Consider the following 17873-nt stretch of genomic DNA (forward strand, 5'->3'; position numbering starts at 1 on the left):
TCTGTTCTTGTATATCAATTTTCAAAAGACTCTGTAAGCAATGAGTATGGCATTGATTGTGCCTAAATTTCCTTGGATGCTAGGTGGAGTGGAGTATAAACTTGCCAGCTCTGTGTTGGGAAATACCTGGAGATTTTTGGAGTAGAGTTTGAGGAGGGGCAGGGTTTGGGGATGTGCTTCAATGGAGTATAATGTTGTAGAGTCCACCTCCCAAAATGGGCATTTTCTTAAAGTCTCTGTCACTTGGAGATCAGTTGTAATCCCAGGAGATCTCAATCTACCATCTGGAGGCCAGAGAGGAGAAAATGAACAAAATTCATTCCTCTACACCAATAGAAATCTAGGAGTAGTTTAACCATATGATTCTGAGTTACTTTTCTTAATTTTCTTCCCCTGTATTGTTCTTTAGAAAAGTACATTTCATTGTTCATTGCTGAGCTACTTTTTATAATCTCTTTACACTAACAAAAGAGCCTCTTGTGGCGCAGAGTGGTAAGGCAGCCGCCTGAAAGCTTTGCCCATGAGGTTGGGAGTTCAATCCCAGCAGCCGGCTCAAGGTTGACTCAGCCTTCCATCCTTCCGAGGTTGGTAAAATGAGTACCCAGCTTGCTGGGGGGTAAACGGTAATGACTGGGGAAGGCACTGGCAAACCACCCCGTATTGAGTCTGCCATGAAAACGCTAGAGGGCGTCACCCCAAGGGTCAGACATGACTCGGTGCTTGCACAGGGGATACCTTTACCTTTACCTTTACACTAACAAAACAATACAAAAGAAATGCGTAAGCCTCTATTCTTAAAATAGTCTCCATGTAAAACAAATTTTAATAAGGAAAACAGATTTTTTGATACCTTGGTTAATAAAATCACACTTTTGCCTAGAACATCCTTAACACTATTTTTGCTCCCTTATATATTTGGGAAACAGCCTTTTGGGAGGAGACTGTCTGGGGCCCTGTCCGTCCAGGTCCACCCTGATTGGCCCTCCCTCCTTGCTTGCTAGACGTCTTGTGGCTGCGGCCTCCATTGTCACCCACAGGAGAGAGGAAGTGATAGGGCTTTGCGGCCTGCAGGTATGCTTCTGCTGGAAGGAAGCTGGGGGGGGGAATTTGCAGCCTCCCTGTGGGCTGCAAAGCCCTGTCGCCACCAGTGCAGAGAGACCTTTCCACTCCCTTTAGCCCGCTTTGTGGGCCAAAGGGAGCTGCGGCCACTCTCTCACGCCCTCCTGCTTGCCAGCCCTTTCAAAGCCCATTTTTAAAATGGGCTTTGATACTAGTATCTCATAACATTGTTTCACATCATAAGTTTAGCTGCTTTAGTTTTCCTGGGGCACTCAGTTGATTCTGTATTCTGTTGTCCATACTTATTCTGACATACTTATGTAATCATCAACAAAACAATGACTGTATTTATTTAAGTTCAGTATATCTTAAAATTTATTTGAAAGTATAGATTTGGGTACCTTGATCCCTGGTTTCGTGTGTTGTAAAAATGTGTATAAATGTGCCATTCTGTAGCCTTGTCTGTCCCAGATTATTTTAAGTGTAAGGTTTTGTATAGAATTTTGTATACTTGCAGCTGCAAGTATTGCTTACTTGTTCAGTTTTTTACTGTGAAGATGAAAAATAGTATTTCAAGGACTGGTAATGGATTGACAAAAACAAAGGGGGATTTTCTGTACGATTTATTTTTGGGGGGGGGAGGGAGGAGGGAACGGTTCAAAATTGCCTTCACCACTTATATCCATTTGTATTTTGCAAAATGCATTACTAATAGCTACAAGCTAGGATTTAATTCTCTTTTCCACTTCTGTTCACTATGGTGCTTGCTTTTCTTTATTTAAACGAAACTGAAATTATATTCAGCAAGCTAAAGAACACAATATTCAAGTGTTCTAGGTATAAAAGAGGGCTTCTGACCTTTTGTTATTAATCTGTGACAGGTGCAACCTATTTTCTTTCAAATTGTGTTAATTTCCCTGTGCAGATTCATCCCCTAAAATCTGTATTCTGTATAGCCACCACAGGGGAATTGATCGTCATCATGAATAGTGTTATGGACAGCTGAGAGAGATAATTACTTATATTTTATGCTTGCAAGTCAGTCTTTTTGAATGCACTTCTGTTTTCTCCGCTTGTTAGAAAGGCTGAAGTAAGTTATTCATTGCTGGACACAAACACAAAAAAGTGTCTGTGAAAGTTCATGTGCAAGGAACAGCACGCTGTTACAAATTAGTTTCCTTTACCATTTCTGGCAAACTCATTACAAGGTAATCGTGGCCTCTGTTGAAGTACACTTCCTCTGGGACCAATAACTGTAAATAAGCAGGGCTGCAAGCTGGCTGATAAGTTGTTGTTCTGAAGATAACAGTCCTTTTTAGCATTGTGTTTGACCTTTCCTTTTATATTGCCTGAGGCTTGTCTAAGACCCTCAAGGTCTATTTTTCATCTTAAAATTCTCTGTAGAAAAGCACAATGTGTGGTTTAAGAAGATTTTAGGATTGCTTAAAGTGTCTGTGTTTTCTTGCACTTCTATGGTAATTGTTGACATGCTAAGAAACTCTAGATAGCATTTACTTGAATAGGATTTCTTTCTTCCTGTAGTGCAACCTTTCTTATTGACGTAGAAAGCATTATGTTTTAATATTTCATGAAGAGTTTAGTGCACACTCTATTTAAAACTGCATTATTATTTTTGCCGTTCATTTATATATGCATTTTTTCTAGAAAATTAAAATTATTTTTATATCAGTATGAAATGCTTATATTTAGAAGATGTTATGACATTGTTTTTGTATATTAAACATACATTATGCTATGGTAATCAGCAATTAATGACAAATCATCAAGTTAGCCTCCATTATTTGAGTACATTGTAAAAAAAAATACAGAAGTAGAAAATATTTTTGGGGAAAATTGGGATTGAAGAGGAAAACAAAAGCCATATTAAATATGGCTTATTCCTGTCTCTAAAAGAGTGAATCTTCCAGTAATTCTCGAAGATTAAAAATTAAGTAAATTCAATTGAATAGTTAATTATTTTTGTTTCACAGGGCTGCCAGGCCTCCTGCTATGTAGCAACTCTCTTGGCCTTCCAACACTCTGAGTGGTGGCAGAAGATTATTTTTTAAATTACATAACTGATGTAACACCCATATCTCTTCATCAAATCCTCCCACTGATTGCCAGCTGGTTGCTCACCATGACTCACAAAAGCTCATACCCTGCCACAAATTCTGTTAGTCTTTAAGGTGCTATTGGACTCTTGCTCTTTTTTCCTGTATTTTTAGAGATCTTTCATGATAAAACAGACTTAATTTTTGCCCCCCCCCCAAAAAAAAACAACAAAAAATCGTATTTTATCAGCTATATGATGGCTATATGGAATATATTGTTCATCTGTAGCTGCTGTATAATAACACTGAATTACATTTAGGTGCTGAGTAATGATTTTTGCACATGAACAATAAATATATTTTAAATTTAAGAATAAAAGGTAATCTATGATTTATCTAATATGACTATGTAATTTGCATAAATTGAAGATAATTTACATGTAGATTGAGCCATTGCATTGCTAACACAATCCAAAAGGTCCTTTATTACTGGGAATTTTTAAAGCCTGAGGTATTACTACTACTCTCATTATTGGAAAAGATCTGAAGGAAATACTGACATTTTATTTATTTTATTAGAGTTCTGTACCACCCTCCCATATGGCTCAGGGCAGTTTATATGCAACATCATGGGGTTTATAGGAAACATCGTGGGTATATGTCACAATCATACATAACACTACAATTCTAACAGTGGCTCCAAGGTTAATAGAATATTACAACAGGTTTGACTGAACAACAACTTTTAACAGGAACAACAACTTTAGCAAGAAGCCCTATGGAGGTCAGATTGGTTCAGGTCATGGAGGCGGTATCTGGGGGGGACACCAGCAGATGATATTGGATCGATCAGCCTCAAGCGAATGCCTGGTGGTGAAGCTCCCTTTTGCAGGTCCTGTGGAATTTTGGGTGCTCAGGCAGGGCCCTGATCTCTTCAGGGAGCTTGTTCCATCAGCTGGGGGCCAGAACAGAGAAAACTCTGGCCCTTGTTGAGGTCCAATGTGCTTTTTGGGGCTATGGATCACTAGCTAGTTGGCGGTGGTGGAGTGTAGGGCTCTTTTGGGGGTATAGGCAGAGAGATGGTCCCCACACCACATATGGCCTTGAAGGTAATTATCAAAACCTTAAGCCTGATCCGGAATTTGACTGGGTTGTTGTATACGCCAGATGTGGTATCTCCATGGTGTATTTGTGAAGATCCTGGCAAATTATTCTCTGTCAGTCACTCATATAGTGAAAGGAATATGTGTTTTATTCATGGGAGGGTCAGAAAAAGCTCCATATTTTTTGTTCTGCAAAAACATGTATGCACTGGTCTTTGTTTAGCTTTTTTCATGTTGAGGGTCTAAAAATCACTAAATAATTTGATTGCTACTGTTACCCAAATTGCTGGGGAATCATGAATATAGCAAGAGGCAGGGTAACACAGGATCTTTTACTACCAATTTTTACGGGGTCCTTTCCCTGGAGGAAACCCTTCTTAAATGAAGAAGACAAAAGCTTACACTCGGGATTTATTTGGGGAAAATATCAGGGTACATTCAAAACACACACATAAGCAAAAACATACATACACTAAGTTCTACAGAGGGGACAAGTTCAAGATACTGCACCTTTCTTGGATCCAAGAAGCCAAGACACAGGGTTCACGAAATCAGGGGGTAGACAGGATGCCGGGTGTGGACAATAACACACACACACACACACACACTGGGTGTGGGCAAGGCTTGATATAATGTTTGAAATTCCCGGGTCAGCCCCAGAGACTGGAGACCACTAGGAGGTCCGTGATTGTTGATTGGTCTCTGATATTATGAGTACCTGATAGGTGGGTTTGAACTGTAAGGTCACTAGAGTGGGAGGTGTGGAGTAATCTCATCAAGTAGAACAATACTTTGGCTAGGTGTAATGTGTCGCTAATGGCCCTGTCTTTGTTTTATCAGGAAGGACTGGGGGAAGACATTTGGGGATAATTATAATAACGTATTATGACCGCCACTAATCTGCCTAACCCGCTGGGTCCCAGTAAGAGTTGAGCTGAAGCTCCTTTGCAGTTCTATCATTTTATTATTGCTGTTATCATGTTGGGGTTATTGTTGCTGTACTGTTATTGCTGTTGTCACATGTGTTTCCTTATGTTATCTGTACCTGTTTCCTGTTCCTTGTAAACCGCCCTGAGCCTTCGGGGGAGGGCGGTAGATAAATATAATAAATATAAATATAAATAAATAAATAAATAAGAGATGCTGCTAGGCAGAAGTTACACTGGGCAAGAGAGACAAAAGAAGTTGCAGTTTGTACCTTGAAGGGATATTCCTTTCATGTAGATAATCTAATGTCTTTGGCTGGGGGGGGGGTGATTTAGATAATATGCACATTTAGCTCAGTCAGTTGGGCAAGGAGGAAATGTAAGAAATCTAGTGAAGCCCAAACAAGATGGAGACCTGGCCTGGCTTCCTAGGTTTGCTGAGAGGCCCTACTGACTCCATAGTCAGTCTCTGCCAGGCTGGTTTCTGTGTGTGCCAAACTGCTCAGAGTCCAGTCATGGGCTTCAGTGCATGAAGGTGTCTCTATGACCGTTTATGCACTGGGAACTTCACTGCCCCACCCCCCTGTCAGGAACACAGATCGGGGGCGGATGAGGTGCACCAGGCCAAATGCTCCCCCATGTGGGTGCAGGAAGAGGTGGGCCCACCTGCCATGACTAAAACTCCAGCCTGCAGCCTGGCATGAAACCTCCAGTGCATAAACGGTCTATGTGAGGCACCCTACCATTATGGGCTACTTCTAGGGTAACACTACAGAAGGCTGTTCAGAGTAAGCCATAGTAAATATTCAGATTTCATAAGTGTCTTATATGTATGATTAAAAAAAAATCTTCCAAAGTTGTTGTTTGACCTGCCTTATTATTTCTCATATAATTTCATTCCATCTATTGATAAAATAGTTCCCTGCCAGAACTAGATGGTATTCTGAAATTAATAGTGTTCAGCTTTAAAATATTTTAAATATTTTTAGGCAACCTTGGACGTGTGGACTACATTACTGAATTTGAATATGACCTGTTCATCAGGCCAGACACGTGTAATCCTCGTTTTCGAGTCTGGTTTAACTTCACCGTTGAAAATGTGAAAAAATCGCAAGTGAGTACTATTTGCAAGAAAATTGCCATATATTTAAGCTTGGGAAGAATGCCTGGAAAGCTAATGTTTTGTTTATCATTCTGTGACTTATATTATTATTATTATTATTATTATTATTATTATTATTATTATTATTATTATTATTATTATTATTATTATTATTATTATTATTATTAATTGGATTTATATCCCGCCACTCCCCATAGGCTCGTGGCGGGTCACAGCAGTCCTATCCCCATTAAAATACCCATTAAAAGACTTTAAAACAATCCTAACATGGCGGAACTTATTATTCCCACCCCTGCTATCAGAGCGGTAGGGAGGGTGGGGAGGAGATGCTAGGTCTGGGGGGGGGGAATGTTGGCACTCATTCGCTGACCCCGGTAGTCAGTGTTGTTCTTTTTAAATATCATGCACATTTCTCTTGAAATACATGCTGATGCATTTGTACACTGACTCTAAAGACCTTAAGCTGTGGTTGTCAGCCTGCCTGTTACATCTATTTTCCTATCTTAGACCTGTTTATCAGTTTTTTGGGAAGTGGGAGGTGATATCCTTCTCAATCATTCTGTTTTTGATCTTTCTTTGTGTTGGTACAAAGGGGAGAAGAGTCTGTCCTGCTGATATTTGTCTCTGTGCTATACCTCTTAAGTTGATTAACTTCTTATATCTGCATTCTGTTTGCAGTGATTATATCTTTTATCATTCACAATGGCCAAAATATAGATTCATTTTGATTTTGTCCAAGAGTATTTGCAATTCTGTTTTAATTTACTTTTATGCAAACAGTCTTTCAGTAAAATGCTCAATTTAATATGTTTAAATATAGAACACAGCTATAATGCCATCCTGATCTAGAATACTCCAGTAACACTTTTGAAAAATGGGCTCTGAACAACTCATCTACTGATGTATTTGTTGTTAATTTCTATGGTGATTTCCATTTGTGCTCTCACTAGTTGTGCTCTCATTAGAAATTTTGGGTAGGTGTGCTTAGAATGACATGAACATGATTGCCAGGGCAAACTTACTTTGTTCAAGCTCTTGTTTTACATGCAAGACAACCTTTGAGGAAAGTCTGTAACCATTTTAAGGTATGTCTTGAATCCCCAGGTCACCCAGGCATTGGGCTTATAATCTGTGGTTGACAGTATCAAACGCTACTGTCAAGTCTAGCAAAAGCAGCGTCGATTTGCCTAGATCCAACTGCCTGTGAGGGTGACCAGGTCTGTCTTCACCCTGTGACCAGGCTGGAAGCCAGAATATAATGGGTCAAAGGCTGATGTTTCTTTCAGGAAACTATGTAGCTTTCCTGTGCCTACCTGGTCAACTACCTTCCCCCAAATGGCAGGTTCAAAACTGAGCAGTAGTTTGCTGGGTTTTTTCCAAAGGTGGCCTCACCATGGGCTTCTTTTAATCTCTCTGGGAAAGTCCCTGTAACCAGGGACAAATTGATAGTGTCCTGGAGAGGAGATTCATATGCCAGGAATTTGAGGAAATAAATTCTCAGTTTGGCAAGCTTGGGCATCAAAGGCAGGATCATAATATTTTTGTTTGGTTATTAGTGATAAACGGTCATTACTCTGTGAAACATTTTATTCTACAATGTTTCAAATAACCAAAGTGCCATTTTTGTTAATGAAAAATGATGTAAACAAAGAGTAACTTTGTTTAGCACTCTTATTTCTTTTGAGGTAATAGTTTATATCAGAAATATCCCATCAATGTTTGAAGGAAAAAATGTTATCTGACTTTTCTGAGGCTGCATAGGCAATCAAGTTCCAGTCTTGTTGTTTGTGCCTTAGTCAACAAAGATCGAATTATACAGCCACAAGATGAATGAGAACCTGTCTCCTCAGGCACTGAGATCTTGTGAGTGATACTGTGTACATCTAGAATTCACAGGATATTTGTTTTCATAGTTGTGTACATGAAAGAGAATGGATTCACTATTAACTTTGACTTTTGAGGTCTGTTTTTATAATGCATCTTCCTGTAATCTTTTTTAAAAATCTCTCAAATTTCCGTTTCAGTGAGTCTTAGATTAATGTTATCAACTCTCAACCATATTCAAGGATGGGCAATATCAAACACTGCAGCCCGGGTTTAATAAATAAATGGTACACATTGTTGCATCAATTGGATAATGTGGTTTATTGTTTGTTAATTAGTCTGTATTATATCATAGAAAAATATATTTTTTTACTTCTACACTCAATATATTTCTACACTTAATATATTTCTAATATTACTGAAGTCAGATCTATTGTTACCCCTACTTAAATGCCATTCATTTCACTGCAGTTGATGCAAGCACTACTGTCAGTAGGAAACTAAATGTTTTAGTTCTTTTCGATGCAGAATAATTAATTGTGCAATGAAAACAGAAAATCTGTTTATATAACATTCTGCTCTTGATTATTTTTATATAACAAACTTATTTTTAATTGACTACATTAATTATTCTGATTATTGATGTGCCATAGAGAAAGTATTTAAGGAGTACAAACTCAACATTTTAGTGTCCTTGATTTGTCAGTAATGTTGGTATATAGCTGCATGCCTTGGTACATTGATCATAATAACAAAAGCTGTTTTTTTATAACCCGCTATTCACTACCCAATGAGCCTCTTGTGACGATGAGCCTCTTGTGGCACAGAGTGGTAAGGCAGCAGACATGCAGTCTGAAGCTCTGCCCATGAGGCTGGGAGTTCGATCCCAGCAGCCAGCTCAAGGTTGACTTGGCCTTCCATCCTTTCGAGGTCGGTAAAAAAAGCTTGCTGGGGGGTAAACAGTAATGACTGGGGAAGGCACTGGCAAACCACCCCATATTGAGTCTGCCATGAAAACGCTAGAGGGCGTCACCCTCTACTGGGTCAGACATGACCCAGCGCTTGCACAGGGGATACCTTTACCTTTATCTTATTCACTACCCAAAGAAGTCTCAAAGGGGCAAACAAACCCACATTTCCTATCCTTTCCCCACAGACACCCTGTGAGGTAGGTGGAGCTGAGAGAGCCACAGAACTGCTCTGTGAGGAGTATCTGGCCACAGTGCTGTATTAAATAAATTTGAAAATTTGAAATTTGCTCTGTGAGGACAGCTTTGAGAAAACTGACTAGCCCAAGGTTACCGGGATGGCTTCATGTGGAGGAATAATGTCCCTCTTGTGAGATGGTTAACATCTTTTTATTTTTAACATACAGTAACAGATTGCCTAACTACTGTTAACCACCTAGTGATTTGGGGAGTTGGAGCTGAAAGCACAGGCTTACAGTGATCCAAAATTGTAATCTAATGTATTTGTGTGATATCTATATAGTTTTGCAGGGTTTTAAACCTCTCCAATTCTCCCATTTGTTTTAAGAATGTTCTGTAAACTTAAGTTTTCCCCAACTTTCCAAAATACATATCTGATTCCTAAGTGCCTCAACTGTGTCTCTTCCCCCCTCCCATTCTCAAAGCAGCCTGATACTTGCTCTGAAAATCATCTTGGAGGGATGGAAGTGCCTTGCAAACAAAATACACAATAGTACAGGATGCTGCAGAGTGGTGGAATCAGGTAGAATTGCCTTCTTCTCTCTTCTGTTGATTTGTGATAGCTAGCACTTTGAACTGAACGTGGTAACTGGTCAGTAGCCAGTTGTCTGCAATGGTAAGCAGGTTCTAACTGTTAGATAGTAGCTGGGCTGTGATATCATCATCATCATCATCATCATCATCATCATCATCATTCATTTAACTTTTATACCGCCGCTCTTCCAATGGTCTTGCGGCAGTTTACAGCAGCATAAAATCAATAAAATACAATTGTTGTTGTTAGGTGTGAAGTCATGTCCGACCCATCGCAACCCCACGGACAATGTTCCTCCAGGCCTTCCTGTCCTCTACCATTCCCCGGAGGCCATTTAAGTTTGCACCTACTGCTTCAGTGACTCCATCCAGCCACCTCATTCTCTGTCGTCCCCTTCTTCTTTTGTCTACAACCGTATGTTGGCAATTTGATCTCTAGTTCTTCTGCCTCTTCGAAAACCTGCCTGTACTTCTGGAAGTTCTCGGTCCACATATTGCTGGAGCCTAGCTTATAGGATTTTGAGCATAACTTTGCTAGCATGCGGTAGTTTGAACATTCTTTGGTATTGCCCGTCTTTAGGATTGGAATGTAAACTGACCTTTTCCAATCCTGTGGCCATTGTTGAGTTTTCCAAATTCGCTGGCATATTGAGTGTAGCACTTTTACTGCATCATCTTTTAAGATATTGAATAGTTCAACTGGAATGCTGTCACCACCACTAGCTTTATTGTTGCTCAGACCTTCTAAGGCCCATTTGACTTCACATTCCAGGATGTCTGGCTCCAAGTCAGTAACTACTCCATTGTGGTTATCAGGGATGTTAAGCTCGCTCTTGTATAATTCTTCTGTATAATTTTGCTACCTTTTTTTAATCTCTTCTGCTTTTGTGAGGTCCCTACCATTTTGGTTCCTTATCATACCCATCTTTGCATGAAACGTTCTCTTCATATCTCCAATTTTCTTCAAAAGATTTCTGGTCCTCCCCATTCTATTGTTTTCTTCTATTTGTTTGCACTGTTCTTTTAAGAAGGCATTCTTATCTCTTCTAGCTTTTCTCTGGAATTCTGCATTCAATTGGGTGTATCTTTCTCTTTCTCCCTTGCCTTTCACTTCCCTTCTCTCCTTAGCTATTTGTAAAGCTTCCTCAGACAGCCATTTTGATTTCTTGCATTTCTTTTTCTTTGGGATGGTTTTAGTTGCTACCTCTTGTATAACGTTGCGAACCTCCGTCCATAGTTCTTCAGGCACTGTCTATCAGATCTAATTCCTTAAATATATTTGGCTTCCTACTTTAGCATTCCAATCCCCATGATGATAAGCACATCATTTTTTGGCATTGCTTCTAGAAGGTGTTGTAGGGCTTCATAGAACTGGTCAACTTCATCCTCTTCAGCAGCAGTGGTTGGGGCATAGTCCTGGATTACTGTGATGTTGAATAAAATACAATAAACCCCCATAAAACACCCCTTACAGTAATAGATAGATGGCGATCCCTTCAAAAACATTCTTAACTCCCAATTCTTCCCCTCCCCTGTTCAGCAGGAGGGCTAAGCTTTCTTCTGCTGGGATTGAGGAACCAGATCTAAATATATCAGGGGGGGGGGGCAGGAATCCTCTGATGGAAACACTGAGTCTCCACCCTGGCCTCAATTGTATGCCTGGTGGGAGAGCTCCGTTTTGCAGGCCGTGCGGAAAGCTGACATTTCTAGCAGGGCCCTCAGGTCTTCCGGGTGCTCGTTCCACCAGGTTGGGGCCAGGACCAAGAAGGCCCTGGCCTGGGTCAAGGCCATCTGGATGTATCGGACCTGAGACAACCAGTAAATTCATACCCGAAGAGCAAAGAGTCCTGAGGAGGGCATAACCAACCAAGCAGTCCCGCAAATAAGTAGGATCTAAGCTGCGTATAGTCTTAAAGATCAATACCAATACCGTGAAGACCCGGAAGCAGACCGGTAACCAGTGGAAATTTCAGAACACCGGCTCAATATGGGCCCTCCATGGTGTTCTAGTGAGGACCCTAGCAGGTGCGTTTTGTACCAGCTGCAGTTTCTGGATTAAAGCAAAGGGCAGGCCTGCCTAGAGCGAGTTACAGAAGTGTAACCTGGAAGTGACTGTTGCATGGATTATTGTACCAACTGTACCAACTGTAGTTTTCAGGTTGTCTTTAAGTGTGAAGGTTGCTAGCTGTGGCTTGGGAAATACCTGGAGATTTTGGAGGTGGAGCCTGAAGGGTGGGGAGAGAGAAGGGACTTCAATGAGGTATAATGGTATAAAGCCCATCCTCCAAAACAACCATTTTCCTCCAGGGGAACTGACATTGGTTATCTGGAGATCAATTGTAATAGTGAGTGATCTCCAGGTACCACCTGGAGGCTGGTGACCTGTTAAGAACAAACACATGTAGAGTGTTTGACAGTAGTCTAGTCTTAGTGTAATTATAGCACGGATTCACATGGTCAAGTCAGCAGAATCAAGGTTATCATCTGAGCTAAGTGGCAATGGTAAGTCTTTTTTACAGCTGCATCAGCTTGCTTCTTCAGCAATAAAGTTAGGTCAAGTATAATCCTCAATCTGTTAACCTAGTCAGCAAGAAACATCTGGACACCATCAGCAGTGATGAGCACTATTTGTATTGTGTTTTGCTTTCAACTTTCTAACAAGAAGTAATTATGTAGCTTCTTGACTGTCATGATTTTTTTCTGCATTAGAAATGCACAGTGGTGTTTCTGCATGCTTGGTGGTGTAAATAACCAAGTGTGTCAAGGGAAAGACTTCAATACTTTACATTCTACCTTTCCAAATATAGTAATTGTTTTTTATGGAGTCCTCCACAGGACTTATCTTTCAAAAATGTATGCTTGATATCACCTTGCCATCTACTCAGGAATTTTAATTGCTTTTTGCAGCAGCGGTCCACAACCTTTTTCAGGTTGTGGACCGGGGCCTCACGCATACGCGGGGGGGGGGGCGGGGGGGAGCTGCAGCCCAGTGCTGAAGCTCTTGTAGCCCAGCACTGGGCCGTGGACCAGGGGTTGGGGTCCACTAGTTTATAGCTTCAGTGCCTTGATCTATTAGGTTACGGTGATTAGTTGTTTTTTCCTTAGCCATTTTAATTTGTTGATTAATGTACCAATTAAATTGATAATACAAGAGCTCAAATTGTAATCAGTACAAACTACTTCCATTAATGTTTTTAACATCTAGAGGAAAAGATGGACTTGGCTTGCATGACCAAGACCTGAGTGCAGGAGGGCAAGACAATTGCCCTGAATTAACTGGCCCCACCCAGGTACTCAATCTTTCATCAGTCACGGACAAAAGGTTGCGATGCTAGTACTTGCTGAATTTGTATCTCGTCCCACACATAATTCAGGACATGCCCTAGATTTGATCTTTGTGGCAGAGATTTAGGTTGGTCTACTGCAGTGGTTCTAACTAGGGTTGTGCGATTCGGCTGCCGAAGCGGCCGTTCCGTCCGGGCGCAGCCAGCACCGCGCTGCGGGAGGGGAGGGCGGTGCCGGCAGCGGCGTGACAGCGGGTGCAACCACGCAGGCGAGGAATTCCGCACAACCCTAGTTCTAACCCTTCCTAATGCTGTGACCCTTTAATACAGTTCCTCATGTTGTGACCCAACCAAGTGTTCTTTCACAGAGATTAAACCAAAGCTGACCAATGGTGTGAAGATTCATTGTTCATGATTGTATATAAATTTTTTTTTTCAGGGTTTCTCAATTCACTTCTGCCTCTTGTCCCGCCAAGGAGGCGCAGCAACAGTGGAAGCGCCCCCCCCCAGCTGTTTGCCCTGCCGTGACCCCTGTGAAAGGGTCATTCAACCCCAAAAGGGGTCCTGACCACCAGGTTGAAAACCACTGCTTTAACTGGAAATGCTGTGGATTGAACCTGGGTTCTTCTGCATCTCAGTAGATGCTCTATCAGTGATTCATAGTGCTTTCCAGGTAGCATTTGATGATGGGCTTTGACCTAATATACTTCAGCACTAAACTGTGATAAATACATTTGTGATGAGGCCTCATAATGAATTATCTTTCTTATGCCATCTGCAGAGTCAGCATTCTCTTTGAGGAACCTCCTTTAAGCCCCTCAAATGATTCATGGATTCTGAGCCTGGAACACTCAGTTGATATTAAAGTCTATCACTTCTTTACTCTTGTTAATGTTAGGCTGATTCCACACCAGTGGTGCCACTCTGGGTTGCCGCCAGTGTGGTACTGTGGAGCTATATGCTCTACAGCTTTCTGTCTCTGCACAGGGGACACATTTCAGCAGTGGATCAGCTCAGGTACTGAAATGTGTTCCCCTGGGGGATGCAGCCACAGCAGACAGGGATCAGCCCTGCATCCATATGAGTTCCTTCCTGGCCATTTTGAATATTTATTTGTGGACTCTATGGCTTGTCAAGCATCAAAACTGGGAGTTGTTCTCCCATTCATGAATTGTCTTTGATTTTGCCTCTAGAGGTGGATGGGAGTAACAAATCTTGAGGATGCTTTTGTTAAATGAGAAGAATGAATGATAATAATGAGTATCAACATTCCTTTTGGGAACTTTGCAGTAATAAAATTATTATACAAGTACTGAATTTTATCTCTCTGTCTGAGGAAATACTTTCACATTATTGATGCCCACACAAGTGAATGAGTTATACCTCAGTGGTTTTATATGTAATATATATGTGTATGAATTAGACTATATTTACACTAATGCTTTTTTAGATGTTAATTTGAGACCAAAAAACAAGGCATATGTGCTAGATAATTTATTTCCTTTACAGTCTTATCAGAAGCAGCTTTTCATACCCTAATGTGAAGAGTAGTTTTGGAATGATCTTTTCCATATTTCATTGATACACCTGTACCCTTTTCTGGTTAGTACTAGAGAATGAGTATGGGCAAGGTATGGTTAATGTTGATTAGAAATAATGTTCTAACCTTACGTTGCTGAACTAATGCATACAGAGAGTGATCACCATTTTTTTTGCTACATTGAATGAAGTGTAAATTAAATCAGGACAATATATAGTGCCCTTTGTGCCCTTTATATTTTCAAAAAAGAAAAATCAATTCCATGTATTACTATCAAGAAATAAGTAATGTAACAATTTTGTATCAAAGCAAGCTTATAAATTATGGTTCTTCCAAGTGGGAAACATTTCATTTTGAATCAATACTGTTATACTTGATATACGTTAAGCTTATACAGTCTAGCTAAGTGCATATCTGATTTGAAACTTCTATCATGTGCTCAGCCTTTAGAAGATAATGAATATGGATAAATACAAGCCAAATTGCGCTGAATTCATATGCTGTGTTTCTAATGTCTACAAGAACATTTCAATTGCCATTTTTTTGAAATGACAGCAAGCATATTTTGTATTCCTGATTTATAATGTTGCTGTTTGTTTCATGGACTCTAAATATCCAGGTGTGCTTAATTTCCTAGTATGATGGCATCTGTCACTCAAAATGTCAAAACTTATTCCAAGTATTGTAAACAAAAAGAATGCTGTTTTGAGAATATCATGATATCAGTGATGTGGAACATTTATTTCTGTTTCTATTTTTAAAAATCTCTTTTCCCGTTTACACACTGGGAATTTCACTGCCCCAGCTCCCATGCAGGAGCACAAATCGGGGGCAGATGAGGCATACCAGACCAAACAGTCTTTGTAGTATACTTCTCGTGGCCCATACTTTATACTAGCTATATTGGCAATTGGCAGTTCTTGCATCAGATTTAGTATTCAGAGAAGACTGCTACATAACTATCAGGCAGCAACCACAATTTCTTTTTCTCCCTGAAGCCTCTTTTCTTTGCCATTTGTATTCTATCTTGAGTACTGTACATCACTTTGCCCACCATTCTGAATATTGGAAAGAGCTTAAGAACTTAACTGGTAGTCCTTTTTTGAGAGGGAAGTGAAGTGGATGAATAATATACAAATCTTGTGCTATGCAGTAGCCCTGAGTACTCTTTTGTTGCTTCTAGAATCAGAGGAGGGTATATTGTTGCCTTACCTTTGCCTCTTTCCATACCCAATATGATATCGATATAGTTGCCTTACCTATACCTCCTTCCATACCTATGCCTCCTTCCATACATTACCTATTCCTCCTTCCATACCCATATTTTGACATTTGGGGAGGGGGGGGCACACTGCATTAAACCATGAAAGGTTGCCAAACGTTGAAGGTAAGGAGGTGGAAGGACTTCTACCAGAATGTATTAGAATAGGCTACTTTTCAAAGTGACTTCATTAGAAATTGCCCTGACTGCTTCCTTAGTGAGGGAAACAGAAGCAGAGCCTCAGAACTGAAAAGGAACATTGGGAGATCCGACCCTCTCAGAGGGCAATTCTGCGTAAAGGTCTGTGATGGCAGTATTTGCCTGTGAGAGAGATAAAGATAAGCCTCTCCAGGACTTGGGAACCCCCTTTGAGTGGGCTGGGTGGAATAAGGCCTGCATGTTGAAGCAGGTCCATTCCACCACAAGGTCAACTGCAAATTTAATGAATAGTCCTTCCATTCACTCATCCTGATCATTTGTAAAAATATTGAAAAGTTCTGGGTTCAGAACCAAGCTCTATGGCATTCCATTGGATACTGTTACTGGAAATAGACCTGTCTATTTCTAGGAGACTAATAAGCAATGTAAGAGGTGGTAAAAAGTAAGATACTTCACCTGTATATACAAAACAGAGGCAGTTCTAGAAATTAATAAAAAGGAAATTTATTGAAAAATAAAAATGGTCCCTAACAATATACATATAATTTAATCTAGATTGGAAGGCCCTGGCACCGGGCCGCGGCTCTCTCTCCCTGCCCCCCCGCAATGAGAAACTTCCCAGGCCGCAAGCTTCCTGGCCCAGCAAGCTTCTTTTTGTGGGAGGGGGGAGCGGGAAGTGCGGCCGCCAGTGCAAACGCGCATGTGCGGCAGGTCTGCGCATGCACGTTTGCGCCATGTGTGGGCGCAAACGCGCATGTGCAGCACTTTTGCGCATGCGTGGCATGTCCGTGCACGTGCGAAAGTGCAGCATATGCGTGTTTGCGGCCGCGCATGATGCAAACGCACATGCATGCACCTGCCGCACAGGGGCGGCAGCCGGATCGCCCTCCCCCCACCGGTCTGCAGCCTAATAAAGGTATCAGATACCTCCCACAAGCAAAAGACTTATTAGGGGCGTATCCCTCAAGCAATTACTTGCAGTTTGTCTTCTTTTTAAGTCTGCATAGTTCATGGTTGGATATATCATACTTGGATGTGACCACCTTCACTACTGCCATCTTTTTTGCACCTGAATAGTTAGTTGCATATATTTGAACAGTAATTTGAAGAATTAATCACAAGCTTAGTTGAGTAAATTGGCAGACTACAAAGACAAAGTGCAACCCAGCAAATACTTTCCAGATGGTAAGCCCATCAATGATTCTTAATAGACCTGCTTAGAATTGCTCTCTGATACCATTTTTGCATGATGGCTGCCGCACCGAGCTGCCACCGGTTCCTTGTGATGGGGCAATTAGCCCCTCTGCTTCATACCCATCTGAATCAATGTTCATATCCTGTATGTGAGATCAAGATACAGACTGCTTCAAAATTGATTGATGAGAGTCTTCTATCCCTGTCTCTTAGGGAGAGCCTCTATATCTACAAGTCAGTGTCTCAATCTTTGGCAGGGCAGCCTTTTCTATGGCTTCATACCTGTCCCCTCATTACTTGGACCCTCAGCAAGATGCTGTTAGGTGAAACAGGCCATCCTACTAGCCCCTTATTGGCTAAGACTGAGCTGGTTTACCAACCTTTATCTTATGGCCAGACACAAGAGACATACTTTCCCTCAGGCCCCTGACCATCTCAACAACATACTTACCGTGTAGCCTCAATCTAGCAGCTTGGTTCATACAAAAAATAAAGGATTTCCTTCATGAAACTAGAAAGTCCTTCATGAGAAAATCCTACTTGTTTAAGTTGGAGAAGTTCCTAGAATGTATAAAGGGAGTTGGCATGACCCTGGCACCCCCCG

General features: G+C 40.9%; 1 protein-coding gene across 3 annotated transcripts in view; it reads left to right on the forward strand.

Annotated features, from left to right (window-relative positions):
* The window catches only part of BEND5 (BEN domain containing 5), a 1107701-nt gene that overhangs the window by 50367 nt on the left and 1039461 nt on the right, over window positions 1–17873 (forward strand). For all 3 annotated transcript variants that reach the window (XM_077333807.1, XM_077333806.1, XM_077333809.1), the window contains exon 3: window positions 6132–6256. In XM_077333807.1, the coding sequence (XP_077189922.1) occupies window positions 6132–6256 (125 nt within the window). The remainder of the gene's footprint in view (window positions 1–6131; window positions 6257–17873) is intronic.

The sequence above is a fragment of the Paroedura picta genome, chromosome 4 (genome assembly GCF_049243985.1).
Source record: "Paroedura picta isolate Pp20150507F chromosome 4, Ppicta_v3.0, whole genome shotgun sequence".
Classification (NCBI taxonomy): Eukaryota; Metazoa; Chordata; class Lepidosauria; order Squamata; family Gekkonidae; genus Paroedura; species Paroedura picta.